Source organism: Desmodus rotundus, chromosome 8 (assembly GCF_022682495.2).
Source record: "Desmodus rotundus isolate HL8 chromosome 8, HLdesRot8A.1, whole genome shotgun sequence".
NCBI lineage: Eukaryota > Metazoa > Chordata > Mammalia > Chiroptera > Phyllostomidae > Desmodus > Desmodus rotundus.
Window position 1 is genome coordinate 98,186,519 of NC_071394.1, and position 12,732 is coordinate 98,199,250.

The window sequence follows — 12,732 nt, forward strand, 5'->3', positions numbered from 1 at the left end:
AGCCCCAACGCATCTCCTGCCCGAGACTCTAGCTGCACAGTCATTGCTCTACTGTTTGGCCTCCTCTGCCACCCCCATTCTTTCCCTTAAACCCTTTCTTCTGCTGAGTGTCTTTTTCGGTCGAATAGGAGTGTCCTCTGTGTCTTCCTTGTTTTCTGCCCACATGAACCGGTCCAATTTAGGACACACTGTTAGGTTTTGTATCCAAATACTTATCTTCAGATACTGGTTCCCCTACTTGTACTGTGACTAGGAGCAACACAAACCTCTCTGATTAGAGGGGGTCAGGCTGGGATACTGAGGAGATGCAAGATGTGGGTTTGAGAGGAGCGTTGCTCCAGGTAAGGAGAACCACATCACCAGGAATGGAGACCATGGAAGCATTCAAATGGTAAGGCTGTACTTAGGAGTAACTAGGTGAGATATGTCAATTTTATGGGAAAGAATCTGTGTCAATAGCTTCTGTCAACAGCCAGGTCATCTGATGCATGTCTTTCCTATCAGAGAACCTAATCAGACTCTTCTACCTTCGCCCCCACTCGCACCCCTACCCCCTCAGATGGGCTAAGAGGACTTGCTGGAAACCACTGTTACCTGCTTTCTTCTTGGCTTCCCTTCCAGTTGAGAGGGAAAAACTTAGGCAGCCAGTGGAGGACTCATAGATAAGCTGATAAGGCGAGTTCACTCCCATGGCTGAGATGCTCATGAAGGACTCTGGAGTGGAAGAGAGAAGGATTCTCCTTTCAATTTTTTAATTTTAATTTTTTTAAACAAAACTATAATATGGACTTTTTGTTCTAGCAGAATGGTAAACCAGATATTCTAAAGTGTCCTGTTATACAAAATAACCATCTCTTGGAATAAAAAGACTTTTTAATGCAACAAGCAGGCTCTGAGTAATTAAGGAAAATTAAGATTCCTTCCTACAGTCTCCCCCTCCCCTCGTCAATATCTCCCAAGAGTGGAATGACCAGAGCAGGGAGCAGGGAGCAGCGAGCAAGCACGAAAGGTGCCCAGATGTTACTGAAGGGCAGGTGCAGGTGTAACTGTTGCACTGGGTCAAGAGAATAAACACCGGGCCAGCTAGAAGGAAATGTGAAGCCATCTGTTTCCCTTATCCGAGCCACAAAAATCAGACGCTTCTCCAATGGTTAGATCAGTCTCTTGCAGAATCATGCTGTCTTCTAGAGAACCATTTGATTATCAGAACACTTAAGAATCAGGCTCAGCACCCCCATCACTCGTGGAAAATCTTGATCATTCTTATAGAAACTTCAACAAATCCTTTCCCTTGTTCTTCCCCCAAATATGGTTGTTAGGAAATGTTAGGCAACTCCTTCATTGACACAGCCCATACAATTTCGTAAAGAAAATGGCAAACCTGATTTCACAAGTAGACAAAGATAATAACCAGAGACTGCATGCTGCATGACACAGCCCATCATCACTCACCACCACCAGTGATCCAAAATGGAAATTAAAACTTTCAGTACCTTCTAACTTAGCGGAAAAGCAAAGAAGGAACAACAGCCAATGCTGGTAAGAATGGAATAAAACTAGTTAACCCCGTGGTGTAGAGAAAACCCATCAAGAAAGAAATATTTAGCAAGAGCTAAACACATGTTGAGACCCTTTGCCCCAACAAGACCTCTCCCGGGCAGTCAGTCTTAACCACCAATACAGCAGAAATAAGGAGCGATGTATGTAAAGTCGCGTATTGTACTACTAACATAAAAACCAGGAAACCTCCGCATTTGGTTAATTATGGAACACAAATATTAGAAGGAATCCACACCCATTCAAAGTGACAGTTATTAAAATTACATGGCCATGTTGGAGGCCATTTGTCTGTTAAGTCAATAAAACTGAGAAATAGAAAAATGCAGTATTTTAAAAATACATGAGAGAGCGAGAGGGAGAGAGAGAGAAGGAGAGAGAGAGAACTGCCTACATGAAAGAAAAATTATGTATAAAGATGGCAAGATTTGCTTTCTTTCTTTGATATGTTTTATCTAATAATATTGCCATCAACTAAAAATCAGGGAGCACTCCAATTTTCTTTCATGACAAGCCAGGACCAGTAGGTATTAGTACAGGGGGAAAGCCTGCAACCAGTTTTACCGTGCATGCCTTGTATAATCTGGCTGTAGCTTTAAGGGAAGAACACTCCAGACTTGGTTATAGCTTTGATCTACCTCACATTATAAGATGGTCTAGAAAAGCAAAATTCATGCAAAATAAATTAATCTGCATCTTCTTTTGATTTATTGATTTATTTATTTGGCCTTTCAACTATTTTACATTTATCTACACACACCAACATCTATCATTTTCACTTTATAAATGAGAAGTTCAAGGCAGGTAACAGCCCAAGGCCTCTAAGTGTTGGTGCTCTCTCTTGCACACTTTCTTTCTCAGGGGAGTTGGCGGGGGAGCCCAGGTCCTCATACCTTTAACTCCTAGAACCTGCAGGTTTCTGACACACAGGTCGAGGTGCCAAAGAAGCTACACTCAGACCAGAAGACAAAAGCACTTGTGAGCATTTAATGAACTCCCCTCCGTGCGGCTTCAAGCTACCAGCACACAAGCCCCACCAACACTCTTAATCTTCTCCTCCGCTCTTCTGCTGAAGAATTCGGCCTTCACAATGACAGGCTGCTTTGGGAGCTTTCCCTTCCCCAGAACTTTGTAGTGGCCAGATCGCATCATATCAATGATGGGAGCGGCTCCGGTCTTGTTTTTGGCGCCCTTTACCCGTGTCTGCTCACGGACCAAGGTCCACAGTTTATCCAGGTTGACAGTGGGGCAGAAGCTCTGGTTCCTCTTTAGGCGGTAGTGCCTCACACTAACTTTCCCAAAGTAACCTGGGTGGTATTTGTCAAAGTTGACCCTGTGATGATGCAAGCCACCAGCATTGCCTCGGCCTCCTGGGTGCTTCCTGTGCTTGCTGATGTGGCCGTGGCTGTGGCTCACACGGCCCCTAAGTCTCCGGTTCTTCCTCAGTCTGGATGGCATGTTGGTGGCCAAGATGCAAAAAAAAGCTTCATCTTCTTTTTAATGCCCTGGAAAAGCTACCCAATGCAAGTCCTTTTAAGATGAATGCTTTTCCAGAAGAAATATATTCTTCGTTTATATTTTGTCATTTAGACTTTTTTTTTTAAACTCTAGGCTTGTTTAAAGAAAGGAGTGTCTAGAACAGATGTGGCAACAAGCACAAGAGATGTCCTGGGCAGTGCGATGGAGGGGGAGGCTTTCCCAGGGCCCCGCTAAGGCATCACCAAAAAGCTCTCTCTCCAGAGTTCAGCTCTCAGCAAATTCCCGTCCACTAGATTAGCCACAACCCATGAGGGACACCAGAGGCTTCTGTGGCACAAGTGAACGCCTGAGACTGAAAGATGCTTCAACACTTCCTGAGTGCTAATAGTGATGGCCGTTTCCTGTTCAAGGCGAGGGAATGGGATGTTCCAGTGGAAGAGCACCACGGGCAGGTGTAGGGGGAGGGGTGCTTGGACCAGAGCTACCAGGACCTTCCCTCATGGGACTCTCTTCACTCATAAACAAACCAATGGGCACCTGACCTCTCTGCAAATGGGATGGATCTCTAATCCCTATAAAGAACACAAGGTGCGGAACTCCATATATGTCGGTGACCATCTGCAAAAACAGTCACAGCACATTTAGAGGACTTGTGTTAGCTGGGCACTGCTGACCCCGAACAGCCAGCACAGAGTGAGTCCCCTAAAACGGAGACCTCCACTGCATGGTAAATTGTGGACGGGTGGGGGGAATGTTTGGCATTTTATCTTAAAAACGGCAAACAAAATTTATCAAAATAGACTTATTTTATCTTATATTTAACAAAAATTCATTGATACTATAGCACATGCTAATTCTTATGAGAAATAAAAACTGCATCAATTTTTTGATGCAGTGCCATCTTCTTAAAACATGAGTTCCTTCATGTTTGTTTTTTGCAAAAAATGTCCAAGAGCTTTATTGATTTTTATTTCTAATTCTTTGTCACCCAAACCATCCCTTCTCCACAGAGTCACTATTTCCCTAGATGGTTTCCTGTCTTCAGCAGCTGACTAGCTTTGCTCCACCACGTCACTCATCAGTGGTGGCGCTTGGGGACAGAGCCGCTCTCCAACGCTACTTGCGCTGACTTCAGGAGATCCACATTCCCCGCCCCGCCCGCCCCCCCCCCCCCCCCCCCCCCCCCGGAACTGCCGTTTTACTAATTTCATTTTATGGGTGAGGGCAAATGGCTGTGAGATGCAGTTGCCCCAGGAGGTGCATCCAAGACCCCCACGGATGTCCGAACCTGCAGACAGCACCAGTCACTACATATACCATCCATGTGCACCAATGAAGAAGTTTAATGTACACACTAGATTCAGTAAGAGATCAACAGCAATAAAATGTAACAATTATACCAATATACTGCCTTAAAAAGTAGTGGGAATGTGGCGCTCTCTCTCTCTTCAGTAGTTTTTATATTTTTCAGTCCAAACCCATTCCTGAATGCGCAGCCATCCCTCACGCGTAGCAAACGGCCCAGTGCCACTCATTGCAGGGGATCCCTTGCTGACGTCTTCGTACAGATAAGCTCAGTGCTTTCTGGAGCAACACGTTCCCATCGGCCGGGACACATGTTCTGTTCGTGTCTTCTATGCAAAAATCCAAAGTCTTTTCCACCTTAACTAAGCCCTTATCACACACTGTGGCTGTAACACTTGCAGTTAGAGATGCAACAGCAAAATCAGCGTGAATCTCTTTTTCCTTTCTTCACAGTTTCACGGGTAGAAGATTGCTCTTATTGTAGATCTTAGCAATCTCAGCATACAATTTTTTTCTTTCTTTATACGTCTAGAAGTTGTTTTTTTTTTTTCAATTTAAGGAGGCCCTTTCTGGCTTCTTTATGGCACATCCCAATTGCCAGCACCACTGCTCTTGCCCTTTGGGGCCATTACTAAGTAAGAGAAGGGAGACCTGAGCACAAGGCCTGTGATCCCAGAACAGTTGATCTGAGGGCCAAGACGGCTGCAGTGACTGGTGGATGAGAAGTCCTCCACAAAGGGAGGATTCACATCCTGGGTGGGATGGAGTCAGGCAGCACGAGGCTTCACCACATGACTCAGAATGGCACACAATGTAAAACTTATGAATTGTTTATTCTGGAATTTTCCATTCAATATTGTCAAATCCTGGTTGACCACGGATAACTGAAGCCGCGGAAAGTGAAACTGCAGGTAAGGAGGGGAAAGTCAGTGCTGTGTAAATTTGTTATGCTTCTTTTTAAAACCTCCCGACAGCGAGGACTTTAGGCATCTGAAAGGAACACTTGCGTATCCGCCAAGCCTAAGAGATACAGTATCACAGATGTGACCGATCACCGTGCCTCCCGCACCCCAGCCCCCTGCACCCCTCTCCAAAGGTCACTTCCTCCCACTTTACACCTGCACACTTGTACTTTGTATAACGTACCAACAGGCAGTACATTACCACTTTGCAATCTTTTAAACTTAATTAAAATAGTATCATCCCAAATGTATCTTTCTATAACTTGCTTCTTTTTTACTTAATGCTATTTTTTTGAGATTTATCTCTATTGATATATGAGCTTTAGTGCTTGATTCATTTTCATTTTCACTTTCTCATTATGTCCCATTGTTTAAATAGACTCTAACGTACTTGGGTTTTTTCCCCCTGTTGATGGACATTTAGGTTGTTTTCAATTTTTTGTGCTCAAAACAATTCTGCAATATATGTTGTGTCAAGTATGATTTCTTGCACACATGTGCCAAGTATGACTCTCAAGTATGATCTGTGGACTGGGACAAACCCACGCCCGGCCATGATCGTGTGAGCACAAAAACCCAGAGTAAACATTTAGAAGCCTTTGTAGTAATTGGATGTCGCCGTGACATCTTTATCACATTTTTTAAAAGGGTTGGTCCGCAAGAGATTGAAAATCTGCAAATTCACTGCAGATAGTTTGAGAAGCACAGCTCTGGGGAATGACGTAGGAGAAAAACCCTTGCTGGGGCGTAAGATGCTAGAGTATCTTCCACCTCGCAGATGCCACCAAAATGCTCTCCACGGGAGCTGCACCAATTCACACGCTCACCTGCAGCATTCGAGAGTCTCTGTTGCTCCACGTCCACCCCAACTCTTGGAAATGTCCTGGATGTTTAAACTGGGAATTTCACCTTTCCATCACATTCTGGTACTGTTTGAATTTTCCCCAAAGGGCTGAAGCTCAGGTACCCACCTTTACTCATCGGTCCAACACCACCGCCACTTCTCCCAGCTGCATCAATCAGGTAGTGGAAAGCCATCTCCTTGGCATTGAGGTGGAGGAGCTGGCTGGCCTCCACAAAGCGCCTTGTGATATCCAGGGGGTTGGCACCTACTAAAGGAATTGTCAAAGCAAGTCATTTTCCTCCCAGCATGGGGCTGGTGCTTCCAGAAAAGGATCCCCATCGGTGGCCTAGGAAATAAGGGTAGAATGGAGATCTGCACAGTGTTAAGTGTGAGGAGGCTCCCAACGGAAGGGTCTCAAGTTCCAAAACTTGTCAGGTGGCACACTGCTCTCTGCCCACCTTGCCCTTCTCTCTTCTATACCCATAGATCTGGGTACCAATGCTGTTGGTATTTAAAATAATACAGTATTTAGGTTTAGTTACTGATGTGGCTCCAGGTCCTGGCCTTGACCTTGGGATGACACCCTCACCATGGATGCACCCCACTTCTCGTAACTCTCCCTGATTCTGGCTCTACTGGACTCTGTCCTTCCACCCACCAATCATCCCTCCTGACTGGCATCTCCACATGCTTCCTCCTCCTGGCTGCTGCCTGTCTTTACCTCTCCATCATTTCCACAAACTCCACCCTCCAGGACCTCTGATCTCACACCGTTCTCCATGGCCAACCTTCCAGTCTCGGCTCTGCAAAGTTGGGGAGTGGGAAGAAAAAGTGGAGAGCAGAGAGGGGCGAGAGGATGATCCTCGAGGCTGGTCATGGAAGGAGTCCCGGTCCTACAGCAGACCCACAGCGGCCACTGCTCCCAGTGCACCGTGGCTGGCCCGTTTGGGGCGGATGCCATAGACACACACACACACACACACACACACACACACACACACACACACACACGGGTCTGGGCAGACCCCTCCGGGCCCATAGAAAATGGAGAAGAACCTGACCAGCCAGGCTTACCAGACACAGACTCCACCATGGCCTTCATCTTCAGGGTGAGCAACTCCGTCAGCAGGTGGATAGACTGCCGCTGGAACTTGTGCAGGATGTCCTGGCCGGAGTGCACCCGACGGACAGGGGTGGGAGTCTGGGGGGTGAACTTGGCTGGCCCGGTGGATGCGGTTAGCATCGGTGGTGGAGGTACTGGTGGTGGCAGCGGCTTCTTCTGGATAGGAACTTGCACAGGGGTTGATTCCGCAAGCACCACAGGTGGGGTTCCGAAGCTGATCTCCAGGCCCAGGATGTCAGACGGGGTAGGCACCATGGGGTCAGTGATGAGCTCCTCCCAAGTGAACTCAAAGATGTTTCTGATGCCCTTAGGTATAGCGATGCTTGCGTTCCGGCACGTGATGAGTAATTTGGAGATGCGGGCCAGCAGCTTAGGGGCCATGGCTGTGTACTGCAGGTACAGTTCTCGGTTACTCTTGACGTTGTTCATGTCGCTAGCGCGTGCATACTGTTAGGTAATGCTCTCCATCTTGGGCAAGAGGGACCTTCAGCTGAAGAGTCGGAGCACCCTGAGAGGTGAATGAGAGTGAGAGTTCTTACCTAAGGTGAAGGCTTGGAGACAGAATGGAAGTGCCGAAATGGCCCTTCTAGGTCATCGAGCCAGCAGGTCCTATCCAGGAAGGATGAGAATTGGTCACTCCCTCCACAACAGGGCAAAGGGATGCCCCTCCCCCCTTTTCTTCCCAGAGAAACCTCAGATAGACCCGCATTAGTGAGTCACTCTGGGGAGGACCTGGGGGTGAGCAGGTTCCAGAAAGGTTTCCAGGAACAGTCACACAAACTGAATTCCTGCCGAGGGACCACCCCAGGGGCCGGAGGAACGGAAAGGATGGGAAGGGAGAAAGCTCCCACTGTACCTTTTGCCGTTAGAGAGCTGAGGGCGGAGATCTGCTTTGGGTCTATTGATAAGAACGTGCAAAAATGAAAAGGTGTTTCATCAGCTTTCTCTGGTGGAAGGTGATGAGCTTCCTGGTTGGGTGAGTTCCTGTTTGCAATGCAGGGGTGGGCATGGAATTATTCAACAGGCACATCCCAGGGCAGACAGGGAAAAATGAGGAGAATGAGTTTTCTTAATTCAGTGACTAATATCATTTGCCCCTTTCATGAAATCTAAGATTTATGTAACCGATGCACCATCTTACAAGGAAAAAATCAGTGTAAGATGCCACTGACTGTAGGACACATCACAACTTCGGAGACGTTAAAATGAGGGAAAATGTGTACCTTAAAATCAGTAAACTCTAACAGTATTTTCCCACTTTAGTAAAACTTCTCGAGGGTTCCGGGTGCTCCTCACGTGGACCTTTGGGGCAGGGAGGTTAGCAAAGAAGCGCGCTCCTGTCCGGGCCAGCTGACCACTATTGGATGCTACTAGGTGGTTTTTACCCTGACATTCTTCTAACTGTGTTTTATTTTTATCTTCTTACTTTATACCAAAAACGGACCGCCAGCTGAAGAGAGAGAGTGTGAAGAACGAGGGGATGAACACTATATGGCCAAGGGAAAACTGTGCACACAAACTTCTAGGGTTTTTAATCAGACCTGAAAGTTTCATCCACCTGATCAAAATGAACCCCACGAGGACGGTCCATGTATCCATCTAAACACCATCATACATTAACAAAAATATAAAGTCAGTTCCTGATCTTGCACTACACAAAAATGATTTCATTTCTGGGGGGCTTTGTGAGAATAGGAGCCTCTGTAACAGATGCTCAAGGATTCAGAACACACGGGAAGGTTGGTCTAAGAGAGCCTGAGAGAGGAAGGGTGGCCCCCTCTGATCACCTGTGCCAGCATTGCCTTGCAGGGTCAGTGGGCCGCCCCTGCTGTCGGACTCGGACGGCTCCAGTGAGCACACTTGCCAGTAATGGGGACCTTCAGAGCAGAGGAAAGGCCGCTGGCCAGTGCCTTCTGACGACCTTCCAACCATCAATTCTACTACCTTCAGCCTGACGGTGGCTCCCCACCTCATCCACGGCTGTCTTCTCCCACCAGACAACCTCATTCTTCCACTTTTCCCACCATGTCCCCTGCAGCCACCCCAGGTTCACCATTCCAGGGTCACGCCCCTGCTGCGCACCAGCCGTGTTTGCTGAGCAGGTGCGTGCGGCGATCTGGTGAGACCGCCCTGGGGTGAGAAGGCTCTTATCTCTCTGGTTTTACTGACGAGGAATCAGAGGCTTAGAGAGACGGAGCTCTTGGTTAGGAGTCGCCTGTCTGCAGACTCCTGGCACGGAGACCCTTCACCCCCCACACTCCACCCCCACAGCCTTTGAGCTGCTCTGCCCACCTATCCGCACCAAAACCTCCAAGGCACAGGAGCCCGCAGCGCAAGCCCCCCTGACATCTGGCTGACGTGCAGATAAAATGGCTGCTTATGTCTATTTGCTGACCCCCTGGCATCTATTCCTCAGCTCTGGAGACTCGGAAAAATAGGTTCATTTTTTTTTTTTTTTAATGATAAGTCCACAGAACAAAGAAACAACTCAGAATCTCTGCCATCTGGGAAGCCAGCCAGAGGATCTGACCCTGAGCATGCAGGGCTGATTTTTTTTTTTTTTTTAAAAGCCAGGACTCAGATGAAGAGAAGACAAATAAAATCCTTGAAATATTAACTGGTTGGAGGAACTTCTCCCTACCCCCTACCAGGGCCTTTCCTGTGAGGTTAATTTTAAAGATGTCTTCCAGATAAAAGCTGATTTTTACAACAGCTTTATTGAGATATAATTCATATACCATACAATTCAGTCTTTTAAAAGTGTACAATGGCTTTCAGTATATTCAAAGTTGTGCGACCAATACTCTATCTAATTTTAGAACGTTTTCATCACGCCATAAAGAAACCCATTAGCGGTCACTCTCCATTCCCCCTGTCCCCAGGCTACCACTAATCTAGTTTCTGTCTCTATAGATTTGCCTGTTCTGCACATTTCCCATAAATGAAATCATATAATATGTGGCCTTTTGTGACAAAAGGCCACATATTATATGATTTCATTTTTTAGCACATTTTCTGAGGTCTATGTTACAGTAGGTATCAGTATGCCATTTTTAATAGAATAATATATCCCGCTATATGGCTACACCACAATTTGTTGATCTAGTCATCCTTTGGTGGACGTTTTGGTTGTTTCCAATCTTTAGCTGCTGTGGATCGCGCTCCCACAAACGCTCCCGGACTGCAGACAGATGTGTTCTTTCTCTTGGGCATGTAACTAGGAGTGCAGTTGCTGAGCTTATGGTGACTACATGTTTAACATTTTGAGGAACTGCCGGACTGGTTTCCAAAGGGGCTGCGCCATTTCATAGTTCCAACCTAACGCACGAGGTTTCTAACTTCTCCATGTCCTGTCAACTCTTGTTATTATAATGCCTTTTTGATTATAGTGTGTGCCATCCTAGAGGATATGAAGTGATATCTCATTGTGGTTTTGATTTGCATTTCCCTAAGGACGAGTGATGCTGAGCATCTTTTCATGTACTATGGGTTATTTATACTTTCTTTGGAGAAAAGTCTATTCAAATCTAAAAGCTGGGTTTTTTTTTTAAGAAATAATTTAAATTAAATGCACACGTAGTCTACATTCATTACCATACACTTATCTCTTCAAAATTCAGCTAGAGGTGGCCATGTGTTTATAGTCAGGCCTATGAGATGAAGGTGGAAGCTGTCGGGTAGGACCCTGAGAAATCTTTTTAAAGGAAGCTGCTTTCATGGAGAGAACCCTTTCTTTACCCAGTGCCCTTCTCATTATTCTGGAATGGATGAGATGGCTGTAGCTCCAGCAGCCATTTGGAGCCATGAGGTTACCTTGAGGACGGAAGTCTTGCATTAAAGGTGGCTGAGCAGGGCCCATAGATCCTGGCTCCTGCTACTCTCAAGGTACCCCCACACCAGCCCTTAGCCTCCTCCCTCCAAACTTGTTTCACATGAGAACACGCCCTCATCTCTTTCAGCCACTTTATTCAGACCTCTTTTCTTGCAGTCACATGTGTTATTGACTGACAACTAGCCATCCTGGAACATCATCACTCCCTCCTTTCCAGTCATTCATTCATTTTTCCATCACTGAGACGTGGGCCTTGCCCTTAAGGACTCAGTGTTTATCAGAGCAAAGAGTCTTACATAACGGACATACAGCTATGTAAGGGTCCCACTGAGGGTTGTCGTAAAGGATGAGTAAGACGTTGCCCGGCACATGGGAAGGAGAAGGCATTCCTGGCCAAAGGAACTGTATGTACAAAGGAGCAGAGACATTCAAAGCTTGGTGGGTGCGCAGAACTACAAAACGTATCAGTAGGGGTGGGGTCACGGAGGCCTGTGGGAGAGCAGCAGGTGAAGTTGGAGAAACGGTCTAGAATCGGATCGCGAAGAGCCTTGTATGTCATGCCGAAGAATTTGCATTTGTTACAAAATCAAATACTCAATACAAATACTCAAATGTACCACCTTTAACTGCTAGTTGTGTCCCATGTGGTAAGTTTCACCTCTTCAAATGAAGGGCAGGGACCATGTCTTCTCTCCTTTTACAGTCTCCACGACACCAAGTATAGTTGTGCCACGTGCAAGAAAGTGAAAAATATTTGGGGCATCGAGGTGCAACGGAGAGTCAAAGAGACCCGTGCAGAGACTATAAGCAAAGTTCCAAGACCTAACTCCCCCAGAGAAATGAAAAGATTGTGTAAGAAGCCTATAAAGCATAAAAAAGACGACCACGGGCCCAGGGCCACTTTCACTCTGCATTCGCTGCCTGCATCCTCTGTCCCAGGGTATGAACAGGACAGAGACGAGGGGAGAGGCACACACACCAGGCTATGATGACCAGGTAGAGTGCTCTCTGCAAGTCAGAATGGAAGCCCAGAGAAGGTAGTGTTACTTGGTGCCTAAGAGCTTAGGCTAGGTGACCTTGAGCCTGGCGATTGATCTGTGTAATGTTCTCAAGGGCCCCAGGTGGACACTAGTCTCCCCCTCCGGAGACCGTGAGGATTAATTGAGAAGACTCATGTAAAGCATTGGCACAATGCCTAGCACAGAGTTAAGTGTTCAGTGAATGCTAAGTAGAAAAAGGTAATTACTCAAAGTGGTTGGAGAAGGCTGCATAATACAAGTGTCAGAAACTGGTCCAGAAATAGAAGCTGACTAGTGAACAAGGAAAGGAAGAGCATCCCAGGCAATGGGAATGACACTTGTTCAGGCTGGAGGCTTCAAATAGCCTGGCAAATTTGGGGAACTGCAAGAAGCTAGATGATGCTACAGGTTAGTGTAGATGGGGGAGGGCCATGTGGAAGGGGTGGGCAGGGGCCGGCTGAGAAAAGCTTGTGTAAAATGCTGAGTCTGGACTTCATCTTGTAGGAAACAGGAACCCCTCAGTTTATATAGGAACCCCTTGTGTAAAAGCACTGCAAGCAAAGGAGGCATCTGTATTTTCAGGCGCTCCCCCCAGGGGCTGGCGGTGTGGC

At 46.7% G+C, this 12,732-nt stretch overlaps 1 protein-coding gene and 1 pseudogene across 1 annotated transcript in view; both read right to left on the minus strand.

Annotated features, from left to right (window-relative positions):
- C8H3orf20 (chromosome 8 C3orf20 homolog) overlaps window positions 1-7,735 on the minus strand; it is a 62,101-nt gene extending 54,366 nt beyond the window's left edge. Inside the window, exons 1-3 of the mRNA XM_024556373.3 lie at window positions 7,222-7,735; window positions 6,275-6,415; window positions 595-714 (exon numbers count right to left, since the gene is read on the minus strand). Coding sequence (XP_024412141.2) covers window positions 595-714; window positions 6,275-6,415; window positions 7,222-7,699 — 739 coding nt within the window. The 5' untranslated portion in view covers window positions 7,700-7,735. The remainder of the gene's footprint in view (window positions 1-594; window positions 715-6,274; window positions 6,416-7,221) is intronic.
- Window positions 2,525-3,015, minus strand: LOC112301273 (large ribosomal subunit protein uL15 pseudogene; annotated as a pseudogene).
- Window positions 7,736-12,732: the final 4,997 nt, after the last annotated feature.